The sequence below is a fragment of the Pangasianodon hypophthalmus genome, chromosome 2 (assembly GCF_027358585.1).
Source record: "Pangasianodon hypophthalmus isolate fPanHyp1 chromosome 2, fPanHyp1.pri, whole genome shotgun sequence".
In the NCBI taxonomy this organism is placed as follows: Eukaryota; Metazoa; Chordata; class Actinopteri; order Siluriformes; family Pangasiidae; genus Pangasianodon; species Pangasianodon hypophthalmus.
The window spans coordinates 31,570,429-31,584,992 of NC_069711.1; the positions used below are offsets into that span (position 1 = coordinate 31,570,429).

The 14,564-nt window shown below is 39.4% G+C and overlaps 2 protein-coding genes and 3 non-coding genes across 5 annotated transcripts; 1 reads left to right on the plus strand and 4 right to left on the minus strand.

The window, feature by feature from the left end:
* The first annotated feature begins 672 nt into the window (after positions 1-672).
* tcf23 (transcription factor 23) lies at positions 673-3,493 on the plus strand. Its single transcript, XM_026933522.3, has 3 exons — positions 673-1,004; positions 1,198-1,479; positions 3,191-3,493. The coding sequence occupies exons 1-3, from the start codon at positions 879-881 to the stop codon at positions 3,308-3,310; spliced, it is 528 nt and encodes a 175-aa protein (XP_026789323.1). The 5' UTR covers positions 673-878; the 3' UTR covers positions 3,311-3,493.
* A 1,643-nt stretch (positions 3,494-5,136) lies between these two features.
* On the minus strand, positions 5,137-13,053 carry nop58 (NOP58 ribonucleoprotein homolog (yeast)). Its single transcript, XM_026933015.3, has 15 exons — positions 12,895-13,053; positions 12,263-12,339; positions 11,656-11,708; positions 10,681-10,805; positions 9,792-9,928; positions 9,506-9,570; positions 9,145-9,279; positions 8,338-8,483; positions 8,117-8,243; positions 7,303-7,601; positions 7,005-7,066; positions 6,448-6,596; positions 6,042-6,166; positions 5,814-5,903; positions 5,137-5,630 (listed from the first exon to the last, which is right to left on the minus strand). Exons 1-15 carry the CDS (start codon positions 12,937-12,939, stop codon positions 5,577-5,579), a joined length of 1,689 nt encoding a protein of 562 aa, XP_026788816.2. The 5' UTR covers positions 12,940-13,053; the 3' UTR covers positions 5,137-5,576.
* Positions 7,168-7,251, minus strand: LOC113538531 (small nucleolar RNA SNORD11B). Its single transcript, XR_003403860.1, has one exon. It is a non-coding gene; the product is annotated as a small nucleolar RNA SNORD11B (small nucleolar RNA).
* LOC113538528 (small nucleolar RNA SNORD11B) lies at positions 9,365-9,447 on the minus strand. The gene has a single exon (XR_003403857.1). It is a non-coding gene; the product is annotated as a small nucleolar RNA SNORD11B (small nucleolar RNA).
* Positions 11,510-11,600, minus strand: LOC113538530 (small nucleolar RNA SNORD70). Its single transcript, XR_003403859.1, has one exon. It is a non-coding gene; the product is annotated as a small nucleolar RNA SNORD70 (small nucleolar RNA).
* Positions 13,054-14,564: the final 1,511 nt, after the last annotated feature.

The window sequence follows — 14,564 nt, forward strand, 5'->3', positions numbered from 1 at the left end:
GCGGGAGTTGCACAAATTTTGTAAGTATTTTCTACACCCAGCAAAGATCCATCTCTACAAGCTGTTCATATATCACAGCTCCTTATCAAGTGAATATTTTCACTGTCATTTGGAGATGGCTAAACTGGCATGTGTCCACTGTATGCACAACTATAGCTGGCCTACTCTTTCAAATAGCTGTGTCTTGTTTCTATTGCCTCTGCACACCTGAACAGAAACCGTAAAAACAGTCAAAGCCAAATGACAAAGTTATACTTGTGCTCAAGAGGACACTGTACTGTCCTCCTTCTTTTTTCATCCTTTTTTACAGATGGACATTTTGGATATGGAGTCATTGGATATGGAGTCCACACTATTGTTTTAACATCTCAGTTCATTCTCTTATAAATGCATTAGGATGCAACAGACAAAATTCAGCATCCTAGGTAAAGATAAAGCAATATAAAGATTGACACTTCCCAAAATCCCCCTCTTATTTGGACACAGGCACCTCAGTTAGTTTACATGGTTTGGGTCATTGTGTCCGCGCAGGTCATCAGGCCAAGGCTTCTTCTGGGATGGAGCTGCAGCTGTGCAGGGACTCGTTGCTTTTCCCAAGCCCCCCTCCATCCCGCCGGGGGACACCCTGCAACTCCCCTGAGCTCAGTCCGTTTGGCAGCGAGCGTCTGGGGGAGGCAGGGCAGAAGATAACACGCTGCTTGAAGATCCCCATATTACCTCACCAGATAAGGCAAAGGGAGGAAGACGGAGCTCGGCAAGGAGGACGCCGAACCTCTGGGCGGAGAAGAGGAGTGAGCCCCAGTCACACAGCTTATCCCTGAGACCCGGGCACTGCCACAGTGAGAGAGACTGGTTCGGTGTGCTCTCTGGTCATTCCCATGGCAGAGACAACGCTGGCGGAGGCTTTGGCTGGGGAGCAGGGAGAGATGGGAGGGAGACATCAAACTCTGAGATGGACACAGCCATGCATGAGACAAGCCGTGCGCCGAGAGCCAAAGAAGTGGGTGAGTCAGACCAGCAAACAGCCGATGCTTGGTTACAACTACATGGAACAACAGAAATGCCGAAACATTTGCTTGTTGGATTGATTACGACGCCAAACAATCCTAAGCAATCTTAAAGTCTTGATATTTACAACTGTGCACTTTCTTTCTTAACATCCGTTTCTCATCGTCCTTCTCTTTCCTAATTTTTCAGCCAAGATCTGGGCCTGGAGTACAAGCCAGAGCATCAAAGACGCAAAATTCCCCTGAAAATGCAGCGAGGGAGAGGAGCCGAGTGCGAAACCTCCGCCAGGCATTCCAGAGCCTCCAGGCCGCCTTGCCATCGGTTCCTCCGGACACAAAGCTCTCCAAGCTGGACGTTCTGGTCCTGGCCACCAATTACATCGCACACCTCACTGAGACGCTGGACCAGGGGGGAGCGGTGTGTGATCATCCCGTGCTGCAGAGAGCTGAAGGCTACCTGCACCCAGTGAAGGTGAGATTTACTCAGCAATGATATTTACTGTTTTATAGATATGAAAAGGTTTTCAATGTCATATTTTAGAAATATGCCACAGAGATTAACTTGTACTTTTATTTTGTGTTTTTTCTATAGTCTTTAAAACTTTTGGTTTTGCAATTGTAATGTGGACTGCGATTCTATCTGACATTTTTGCATGTTAGAACTTTTATTTCTCTTTTAATATGTGCTCAGTTTCTTGTGAACATCTAAAAAGTACAAGTGAAATGGAGATCATATCATTTTTTACTTGCATTTGAATAACTGTACATTTTCTATCAAACTAAAAATCGTATCTCATTTTTCACCCACATAATTGTAATTAATACAAATATAATTTGTAATGTCCACTTTATTAGATACACCTACAGTTCAATGCAAAAGTTTGCACACTCTTATTTTTAAATGATTTTTATTTAATGAGTCAGGTTTTCTAGATGTTCCTTCATTATCATAAGTAAATTTTAATACATTAATATATTAACATATATTAATATATAATATATTATGTAGATTAACGTTATTTCTAGATGTGATATAATCTGCCACTGAGGAATTTTTCCCTTAGCTTTTGCTTGTTTTTGCTGTTTGTTGCGTTTGAGTCTGTTTAAACGATTTATGTCTTAAATAAGACTTAAAATTGACTGGTTTAAATCATACGACACTTTAACGAGGCTCCTTCAAAGAAATTAACGGGGATGCAAACCTTTCAGCTTGTTTTGTCAGCTTGCTAATAACTGCTGACTGAGACTCAGCTGCTGTAATATTTAGGCTTTATATCATGAAATAGCTAATATTCTATAGCTAATCTTTTTTCAATCTGCAATTTCCATCATCCTCTAGCCGTCAGTGGGGTCTAGTTTCTGACCACAGAACACTAGTGGACAGTGAAATGTTTAAAAAAACAAAACAAAAAACCAGTCACACTACTGCAAAGCACACTACTGTTTTGCTGAGATTCACTGCAAAAATGCACTTGTACTATCGTAGCAAGTGTTTATATCTTGAATAGGGTCCAATTTATCTATTTCTTATCATGAGATCATTATAAATCAAATATACAATTATTCAGCCTCTTGTAGATGCTTTTACATATTTCAAATGCCAAAAATGATCTGCCAATACAAGAAGATTATTTCAATATTATATTTTAGACAAATGTCTGGGTGTAATAATCATATATTTGGTTTATTGTAATACTATAATAGATACTACATAAATTATAAGATATAATATAAGAGACCATCTGTTAGCAAATACAAACATTGTGATATTATGTGTTGGTGGTCTGGGAAAACCAGTCAGCTGTATTCTGGCAAACAACTATAAAAAATGGAACAATTAGGATTTGCCTGAATATAGAGATTTTCATATAATATAAAATACTGACAGGTGGCAGGTGGTGCAGCAGGTAGAGTTGCTGCCTCACAGCTCCAGGGTCCCTGTTCTCACTCTGTGCTTGGGTTACTGTCTATGTCCACATGGATGTATATTTCTAAAAATATGCTCATAAATGTTCCTGGGATCCAAACTCTGGACCAAACATAATCCTGAATGAATAAACAGGACACTTGTCATAACAGAAGAATAGAAGGGAAGTTATGCTGTATTTCTGTCTCACATGAGGTGCTGCTAAGAGAGCATTTAAAGTCTGTGATTTTTCTTTTTCTTTTTCTTTCTCTTTCAGAAGTGGCCTATGCGCTCTCTGCTGTACTGTGGGAACATTGGCGAGCGACTAACAGCAGCAAACCCCAGTCAGGACGAGTGTCATACACCCGGCAGCACAGCCGAGGTTCAAGCAGACTGAGCTGACGTAGATGTCTCTAATCACTCCTAAAGCAATAAACTGTTATAATTTAACACATAATGTTTAATAATGGGGTGATTCTAGTAGTATAGGACACAAGTAAGTCATGTTTATTTCAATTTCATTTACTGCATATTTTTGTATTCTTATTTTTCTAAATTAAATTAATGGAATTGAATTAAAGATGGTCTTTGTGTCCACTATCACTTGAATCCACCCTAACAGCATATATCACATCTGTCTTCACTTTTAAGCACAAAAAAATGTTATAATAGGTACCATATAAAACCTACTTCTACACATGACTTATATATCCCAGTTTTAGATTTTTTTTCCCCTTAAACCTAATGAAAGCTAGATTTGGTATTTATTGAGGCGTGCTATAATGAGCGCACTGTTACCCTGTTGCGAAGTGTGTCTAAGTAAATAAGACGTAATTTTACTGTAATGTTCTCTTTTCAAATTCTTTTGAAGCAAGCCTCATTTCAGTCGTCTGTAATCTCCCATCCCCTCCCTGGCATGTTTTTTCGGCTTTAATTTGCGTGTCTAGTACTAAATGGGAGTGAATGAAAGTCTTGATTAGTAGATGGGGAGAGTTGTTATGGGGAACACTTGGCAACCAAATGAGAGGAGGACCCATGATTTGATGTGCTCTTAATCACGTTCAATGCAGCAGGATTTCACATTAATTCCAGCACAACTCACTTTACAAATCCTCACTAATAATTCACAGTTGCCGAGGTTTATCATCTAGATACAAACAAAATGTTTTTTCAGTGTATCCTGTGCAAATTCCTGGTTTTATATGTCATACCAAAACAAATTCAGCTGGGCCCATGCACATCAGTCAGCTCACTTATAATAAGCATCCTGTGATATTCCCATCCAAAGGATCGGGTCTTTCTTGCACAACATGGGCACGGCTCCATAAGGAATGGTACAGTGGTCAAGGCTAGCTCTATAAATCTGCTGAAGTGTCCGATAAAAGCCTTCACTCTCATAACAGCAGGAATTGTTTCACTAAGGCAGGGGTTACGGACCAAGAGAACGAGGGCAAACGTTTGAGCTTCCATGCTACTGACTTTGAGTATTCTCACCAATTAAGGTTAGATTTTGGTTCATCATCCAAGAACACAGTGCTTCTTCTGTAAATCAAATATATACATATCAGAGATTAATTAAATGCTTGAATGTCTTCTTTTTTTTGTAGAAAACAACCTACTTGACATCTACTACTAATCCTACTATAAAGCCACAAAATATAGCACTTCACACAGTAGTGCGTTCAGCACACATTAACGGTTCTGATATTCTATATTTCTTGCTCAAATGGAACCCGATCTCCTCGTTTCCTCTGGTGGTCAGCTTATGATTAAAATAGCTCCTCTATCTCCGAATCATTAGGACCAGCACATACTGACAGCTTGCTGAATTTATGCCGTTCTTTGGCCATGCTCCCTGGACTGGAGCAGACTGTGCAGACCAAAGTCGGAGGAGGAAACCTGGAAAAATGTATCACACATACCCAAAACGCACAGAAAGTAGACCTACATCAAAGATGATGGCTCCATTTAACTAGGTGGTCCATAAAAATCTTTGTCAGATCCCTGAATGGAGGGAGGGAAGAAAGTCTTTAAAAAGCGGCCAATTATCTATTTTCATCACCAAAAAGAAAAGGATTTGCATACAAGGTAAATGTTCCAGTTTAAGAACAAGTTAAGTCCCACCCCGAAATCACTGTACACATCATTAAATCTGTTCAGACACTCTTCAATCTGATTTAAGTGGATGGTTTTAACAGCAAGTCAGTGAAAGAGGCATAAGCGTGAGATAACAAAATATGTATTTAATGATTGAGGTGAAACATGTCAGCCTCACAGTGGACACATTTCTCTCAACAGCTCAGTTTTATGACATAATGCACATTTATGTAAGCTTTCATTTTCTTCAAACTAAAATACACAGAAATTTCTATAAAAGATAAACATTCGCATCCACACGCAAGGCTAAACGCTTTGCAGTGACAATATTCATTAGAACACAAACTTTTTCAACTGAGCTATGAACAGAGGTGATTTCTGAAAGAGTTAAAAAGTAAAGAAATGAGCTTTTGTTTAAAAAAAAACCAAAAAAACAAACAAACAAACAAAAAAAAAAAACAGTCCTTTATGATACCAGCGCTAAACTGGTCAGAGACACAGTCATGTGACCACAACATGACAGACCCATAAGTCCATTTACAACAAAGATTGCTAAAGAGGAAAATTTATTGTCCTTCCTCTTTAACTTTTTTCTTCTTTTTCTTCTTCTTCTCTGTAGTCTGGTAGAGAAAAAAAAAATCCTGATTACAAACAAGCTAACAGTTAAGTGACATAACTACAGTATTGTTTTCCCATGCATGCACTGGAACTGCCAAACACTGCATGATTCTGAAGCACTTGGTCAGAAAAGTGTACAAAAGATATCAGACATAAGCAGAGCGTCCAATATAGAAATCTGGTACCTCTTCTGTGGGACTGGTTACTGCTTCCTCTTCCTCCTCCTTGGGCTCTTCAACTTTCTTTTCTTTCTTTTTCTTCTTTTTCTCTGTTGTCTGTGAATGTGGGTGGAAAACAGGAAGCATTTTTTTTTAAATAAAGTTGATTTCCTGTTGACCAGGATGCTTAGCCAAGTGCCATAAATAAGATGAGAACTACAGAAGTGATCAAACGTGGCAGTTCTCAGTCCTCACCTCTTCTGCTGGACCGGCCACAGCCTCCTCCACCATCTCCGCTTCCTCCTCCTGCTGCTGCTTCTTCTCCTTCTTTTTCTTTTTCTTCTTGGGCGTCTCTGTTTCTTCTGCAGCTGCCTCTTCAGCTTTTGCGAGCAAATAAGTCAAAGCATCCGGTTTCACATTCATTTTATAATTACTATCATTTCAGACCTAGTTTAGATTTGGTAATCATTTCGAACAAGCATGAGATCAGAGCTAACTTTTTTCAAAATGCAAAGTCAGTGATAAGATCGGGACTGTTTTGTTAGTCTGATGTTACCCTTGAGTTAAAGCAATACCTCTATTAAAACCGCCCTAAATCTCAAAATGATTCATAAGCCATTTTATTAGATAACATGGTGCGTAGTTGTGTTTTCAATCTCACCTTCTGTTGGCGTTTCCTTCTTTGCTTTCTTGGCCTTAACCTCCACGGGCTTGTCTTCTTCCTCTGCTTCCTCCACCTCCTCTATCTTTCTCTTCTTGGAAGTGGTTGGAAGCGTTGAGTCGCCAGACGGGTCGTACAATTTAACGTCGCTGTTAAAGGAAATAAGCAGCGAAGTGTGACGTTACAAATCAACGTTTTCTTTGTGAAAAGAATAAAACCACTTCTAGGTGTAAAGTTACGGCAACAAATAAATCAACTATGGGGAGGTGTGGTATGGCCTGATGCAAAGGGGTGTTACTGTTACCACCCGGGAGATTTCCAACAACTGCACGTCCCAAAGTGTTTTGTTCCTCTTATGCCATTACAATTTGCCAATGATAAGAACATTTTATCGATTAAAAAATGTTGCACTTTGTATCTATATCCTGTCATCCTGTCAGAGCTCGTATTATAAAAGATTAATCCACAGCTTCTGACCAATCAGAATCTAGAATAAGTGCTGTGGTGTAAACTGCCACATCTCCTTACATCCTCAATAGGTGACTAGCTGAACTCACCTCTTGTGCTGATACTTGTCTGCTCTGGCCAGAGCTTTTCCTGATCCACTGATACGTCTGATCTGAAGAGTGATGAAAAGCAAAGAGCTTTACAACAGCTGTACAGATGGACTACAACATGCGACAAATCTCTGATCTTCATGCACAGAAGGACTGATCTAATATTAAGCTCAGATGAGGTAGTGACAAAAAGGCCACATGGAGATTTCAGGAATGTGACATGATGTCGTTATCATCACCGCTTGAAAACACTGGTTAGACATCACACAGGAGATACTAGAGATTTTTCCCCACACACCCCTTTCTCCTCAAGCTGGCGTAGTCGAGCCTCCAGCTTGGCTCTGTTCTCCACTCCCATCTCAGCGTTGGTGTCTTCGCCCAGCGCGTCGTAGCGGATGGCCAGGGCCGTCTTGGCTGCCAGCATTCTGGAGATCTTGCCCTTGTTTTTGGCTGTGGTCTGGCCCACCAGAGAAGCGTGGTAGATAAGACCGTATTTGGGCGTGTCCCGTCTGGTCTTCAGTGCTCTGAACAGAGCTTTCTCCGCCCCCAGGATCTGCACCGTAGACGCAGGGTGTTTCGCCAAGTTCAGCAAGGAACCTGGTTAGAAGAACAAGATGTAACAAGTCTAAAAGATGTAGAATTTAAGAAGAAACAGAAGAATAAACCCAAGGAGTCTGAGCATCTGTAGTTTCACACTTATTCATGAGACGTGGAGAAACATATTTACATTTTATATTTGAACAAGTCTATACATGACAATTTAAATTTTTTCTGAAAACAAAATGCTCAATTTTACATAGTAACTGAGTTAAAATGCTGCAAAAGCAAAGCAGTTACATGTAAAAACCTGACTTTTCATGAAGTATTAGGAGTAAAGCAAAAATGTTTTTTTTATTCTTAACACAATTACAAAAAACACATCCCTTTCATTGTGGCACAGCTATGAAGTGTGCAATTGGGTTTCAGTAAGGACCAGTCATATAGAACTCAAGTCCTAAATCTGGATGTGAAATCAAGTCATAGGTCATGAAAATATTCAAAATACACCATGAGAGAGAAAACCCACCCCAGCTCACACAACTCAGGAATGTGGACTTGACGCTGAGACTCACCAGCGTGAGAGATGAGCCGAGCCCCCACCAGTTCCCCCACCATGACCGTCAGATTCGGCGCGATGGCCATCATGCGGTTTTTCAGGTAGTCATACAGCTGAGTGCGATACTCCGAGATTTCAATAACCTGTTTAAAAAGATAGAGAGAGAGAGAATATACTCACATACACGCACACAGATCAGATTGTGCACGCTCTAAAAGACACAAACGCGATACACACCTGGTCGCACAGATGCATGATGTTGCCGATGTCCTCTTCAGACACTTCTGTTCCCATGGAGATCTCTGCAGCTAGTTTGACCTCGGCCTCCACCTCCTCCGGCAGCACATCGGACAGGTCGGTGCTCGCCACGTTCGTGCGGTCACCTACACACAGAGAGAAACACAGGTCAAGCCAGGGATGTGCAATTTGAAGGAAGGGTTGATGGTTTTTGCATCATTGATAGAACTTACACAGCATTATGTACAGCTAACTGTGCAGCAAGTACGGGGTAAGGGCATGCTGAAATGGGAAAATAATCAACTATGGGGTGGTGTGATGAAGTGAAGTTACTGTTACAACCCTGAAGTTGATTATTTTCCTACAACTGCACCACCCCTGAGGACTTTCCACATGGCGGAAAAATTTCCAGATGTGAACGTTCTCCTTACAGAATGTTTGACCAGAGCAATGTTTATATATTTATCAACAAAAATAAATCTGTTTATTGTTAAGCTTAAATTATGTTGATTGCCATACAAGTTCCTGTTTAAGGTGTTACTATAGAAACATTGGTGTATTAGAACAAGCTCATTAATAATACCCAGCAATTTTCAGCTGCACTACTATCAGAACTTCCATTATAGAAAATTAACCAACAACTTCTACTGAGAATTCAGCTCTATGATAGGAAATATTCAATTCAATATATATATTTTTTTATTTGTTTGTCAGAAAGATGTTATTCCAATATGCCCAAGGTCATCATTTTTGTCTAACGCGTATTGGCAGTAGTTACAGGACACTTTTGCGTGTGTGTGCACGCACCGATCTTGCGGACGGTCTTGCAGTAAGCCAGGTTGTCCGTGACGATCTTGCCGAGTTCAGGGAAGTGCCAGCCGTACCACTCACGACAGCGCATGATGTAGTTATTCAACTCCTTGTCCAGATCGTCCAAGAGAGCTGAAAACACACAGAGAAGCCATACCAGTGAGGAAAACTCTGACACCAGCATAATCGCAGCGTTAACTTAATGTCCTATATTGCACACAAGCTCAGATGAGGTAGTGACTTAGACACCTTCATCGATCTCAGGGTCTTGACACAAGGTCATAATCATCAGCGCTTGCCTTTGATGAATCTATAAAGCATGATTCAGAATTGAAGGGAAAAAAAAAGACGCACTCACATATGGCTTGAACAATCATGGTGTCCACTTTGTCAGGGCTGAACTTCAGCTTGTAGCGGGAAAGGCTAGGTGAAGAAAAAAAAAAAAAATAAGGCATATGAGCATGAACAGAAACCAGAATACATCACAATAAGCCTGTGATTAATCTGTTTACTGTCTCAGTGGTAGTGACGAATGGTGGTTGATTTCTTCAAAGAAGTCAGTCATGCAACTAATCATCGACAGCAGACTTTTTTTTTTTTTTTTTTTTTTTTTTTAAACGTGTGTATGCGTGAGAGCTTCCCACCTGTGGGCCAGACCCAGAGACATGGCGCTGATCTCTCTGGGAGGAAGCCCGGTGATCAGACCCTCCATCTGCGCCCTGATGCCCCTCATGAGCTCGGCCACAGCGGGACTGTGCACGCAGCTCAGGTTCAGCTTTTCCTGGAAGGAAGGAAGGAGGGCGACAGAGAGCACAAACCAATCACGATCCGGCCACAGTAAGTCGTCTCGTTTCCAAATAAACTCCTCCAACTAAATGTTTCAGCAATATGACAAGTATTTTTCCAAATATACTTCTATCGTTTATTTATACGCCCAAGAATCCATACGTAACGTTAGAGCAAAGGCTGGTTTAAGAAAACCTTACTATGTGGCTATTAGAGGAAGGTTTGAAATCCCTAACCACCATCTTAAGTAAGTTTATTTTTTGATCTATAAACCAGTTGTATAGAAAAAAAGGTGTAGTTACGAGAGTGCGCAATGTCGACTTGGACTCCTGGCACTTCACATCTTTTAAATAATTTACTTCTGAATAAATTTTTGCTTTTTTATCTTTTCCCTCTAGATACATTTTCAAATATTGTATCCATGTTACTTTGCTATATTTCACTTTAATTATACACCATCGCTTGCCTGTATATTTATATACATAAATTAATATTTATGTTTGTATTGTCTTTGGTTCTGGCTACTTAATAATTTTTCCTCACGTACACCGTCCACCCAAGGACACTGCTCTTGAGAATAATTTAAGTAGACGAAACGCAAATGCCTCATGCTTTCTGATCAGAGCCTAAGCCTGTGAAAGCACACAAACAGCATTGTTCTCACACTCACACTGAGGGACAGACAAGACAAGAGCACGTTTAACTACTCAGTGAGCCTGGATGCAGGTTTTCAGGAAGTGTGCTTACTTTAATGACTCCTCCCAGCTTAGCGTCTGTTATTGCCAGCTGCTCATGAGCCTCTTTGGCCACCACTTTCTTCAGAACCTTCTTTAACGTCTTTCCGATCTTCCCCTCCACTAAAGCAGTGGCGGCTAAAGAGAGCGGGAACAACAGAGAGACTCGTTTTCAGTGAATTGTTTTGCAAACAAGAAACCATTAGCCGGAAAAAACAAAAATTAACAATGATATTAAGGCCCACTCCCAATTCTATTTTATACCTACCCCTACCCCTTGTCCCTTGAAACAGAGTGTCAAGGGGTAGGGGTGAAAATATTCCCCTAAGAATTGGGACACCACTACTATACCGTTACACGTCATCATACGTCATCTAGGTCCTAATTCTCTCGGATTGGCAATATTTGAGAAAAAAAGTTTCTAATTATTGGGGGGACTAGCCCCCCTCAATGTCTTTGGTGGTTACAGCCCTGATCAGACATGAAAATATATTGTGGCACTACGGTTTAAAATCTTTATTAATGTCAATAATGCTTACATTTTGTCAATAATCCTTACATTTGTGGGTCTTTTTGTTCGCTCGGGCAGCCATGTTGCCGCTGTAGCAGGTTTACGCTGAGAATTTGTACCCCTTCGTTTGAAGTGTGGTCCCGAAAAATCTTCGTTTGAAGGGCAATTTGGCCTTTCCCCTTCCCCCTACCCCTCCAACCAAAAGAGAATCAAGACACCCCTACCCCTTCATGTGAACGCATCAAACGGAGGGACAGGGGAAAGGGGAAGGGGTAAGGGGTAGAAATGGGATTGGGTCTAATAATCAGATCATTAATATGCGCTGTGCTGAATGAGTGTCGTCTCAGTGGTAGTGACGAAATTACTGTGTATTGACCACATACTGTATTCAGATTAACAGATACATCATTGACAACACACACACACACACACACAGAATAAAGTGATGTACAATCACTACAATAAACAAGTTCGTACCTGCCAGAGCTTCGGTCGTGTCCTGAAACTTTTCAAAGTGCTTCAGTTTCACTCTGTAACAAGAGAAAACGGAACATGAGCAATGATTTGCACTGAGCTTATTTTTACACATATCTGGCAACCCTGGTTGAATGCATAGAAGAATCAAGCCTACTTTTTTTTTTTTGACAAATTTATGGCTTGCAAATTGCAGCTTGAAAATCTGATTATCCACCTAAAATCCATGTGTCTATCAGAACTCCTTCAATCTTATAACCACATATTTAAGGTCTAAGAGTGTACTGATTTCATGATCAATTAATTTATAACCTCGAAAATCAGATAATAATTAGATTATTATTGTGCATGTCACAGGGTTTCCATGCACGCTAATAATCTAATTATTATCTGATTTCCTGATCACTCAATTTATAACCTCCAAAATCAGATAATAATTAGATTATTAGCATGCATGGAAACCCTGTGACATGATCAGAAACCACTCTAAGACCTTCTTGTCGCTCTGCAGACTGTAAAGACACTGTGCATGATAAACAAACCACATCACATCTTAGACTTCTTCCATTTAAACACACTTTAAAACACACACTTCTTAAACCTGTCTCACATTTTATTGGCTTTTTCTGGCGTTTCAAACTCCTTCCACAGGCTGTCCACCTGCTGGAGCTTCTGCTCATCCAGCACCTGTGTGCAGAAGAAGAAGGGGGAAAAAAAAAAGACTTTCAGATCATCACGTGTTCTGGACATCAAAGTAATCTTCAAAGAAATTTGAAATTGATCCAAAAACCTCTGTGGCTTTGATCTCACGTGGCACCTGGGCATGTTTTTCTGCTCACGCGCAAGAGCTAACTTTTATTAACTTACTTTTCTTCTTGCATGAAGAAAACATGAGCAGAGAAATAGTGTGTGTGTAAATATGCAGCATGCTGTTTCACAAGCTTACAGAAGAAAAAAAACCTCACGTTAGCCAAGTTAGCTAGCTTAATCCAACACACAGGCCCACATTAAAGCTCAGCTGAGACACGAATTAATGCAAACACTCAGCTTATTGATAACGCATATCCAGCTGACATTATTACAGTCATGATTTTAAACCATATTAATTCTGCATACATCCTCAGAAACTGTAACTTAACTTCCAAATGGATCACCGCTAGCTCACGTGCTAGTTAGCTAGATAACTTAGCGAATAAATTACCCATTAAATATGTGTCACTAATGTAAATAAAGTACACATACCTTAAATATGGCATAGCCAGCAGCTGTTTCGAATAAAACTAACATTTCCAAAAGTGTATATTCTTCTTAAACTAATGAATTTAGCTCCCCAGGTGAGAGCGTGCTCCTCCAGCAGAGCACATGAACTTCTTACCACGCGGTACTGGAAGCGGAGCGTGCTACTGCGCATGCGCAACAGACGCCACGCGGAAGATCTATGCGCATGCGCAGAAGATCAAGCGCCGTCGACCTGTGTTGCCAGGTGCTTCGTTTTCTCGCGGGAACAAAAAGTCTGAACTGCTTTCTTTCTTTCTTTCTTTATTTATTTATTTAACAGGAACATTATACATCAATCAGCATCAGCATTAATTATATAAATGTGTCAGTTTTAACCAAATAGTTCATTTTCATCTGCTGTCCCATGGAAGGTTGTTATTTAACAATAAAAAGAAAAAATTTTTTTTTATTATTCTTTTTTTATTATTATTATTATTATTATATAAGCATTATAAACATGTTATATAACTAAACATCACGTTGGAACATCTGAATTGCGAGCAATTCTCTGATCATTGTCCGTGCTGTCGTGGATTTCTTTTATCCGTGTGTTGGACGTTTTGCATACAGCATTCAATAGTCTAACTGTATATACATATTTCATTTATGATAGAGTTAAATGTAGGATATAATTTATAATTTATATATTTGGAGAATTGGGAATATTCTCCAAGTGTAGGATAAGTGGTACAGAGAATGAATGGACAATTTTATATAATAAGATATAATTTTATAAAAATAATTACATATAAATATTCCCATTTAAACAACAGTATTTTGCATGTCAAACCAACCTCAAAATTGTCATATATAACATAAAATACATTATAAACCCTAAACGTTTCATTTATTGTTTGTCAGCTCAGTTACATCTGTAGTTATTATTTATTTGTGACAATATCTACAATAAAAATGTAAATATCTTCACACTCACATGTGCCATGAATGTCTATAGTGTACATATTGTATTTTATTGTATTTTATTCTACTTTTTTTATTACTTGTCTTGTTATGTTGGTTTCTCACACCATGGGTCTGGGGGAAATGAAATTTCAATCCTCTGTGTGTCCTGTACATATAGCAGAATTGACAATAAAGTTGACTTTGACTTTGACTTTTTGATAATGTGGTATCTTTGTGAAATAACTGCTTGTGGAAATTATTTACACCTCCACAATTTTTGTACACTTAAATATTACGCATTTTGTAGTAATATTCATGATGATGGCCTTTAAAAGCTGTGAATAAATTTTGGATGGAGCCATTAGGGTCTAGATTTGAGTTTTTTGAGATGGATTTGTGAAGAAGATTTGGCAACCCGGTTCAGGTTGTTCTTTTGGGTTTTCCCTGCTCACTTGACTAACACATTGATAAATAACAAGAGCAGGAAAATACTGTATTTTACACACACACCCACACCCACAAACACACACACACATCATTATAACATTGTGTTGTATTGTATTATCATTAAATTGTAAGTTTAAGTTGATTTCATACCAAGCAGTATAAAATAGTTCTTTCACAAATATACTGAAATGGCATCACATCAGGAAAATATTAATTTATTATTACATTTCAAGTCAAGACGAGTTTATTTATCGTTTGCACAACATGTCAAGTCATGTAATAGA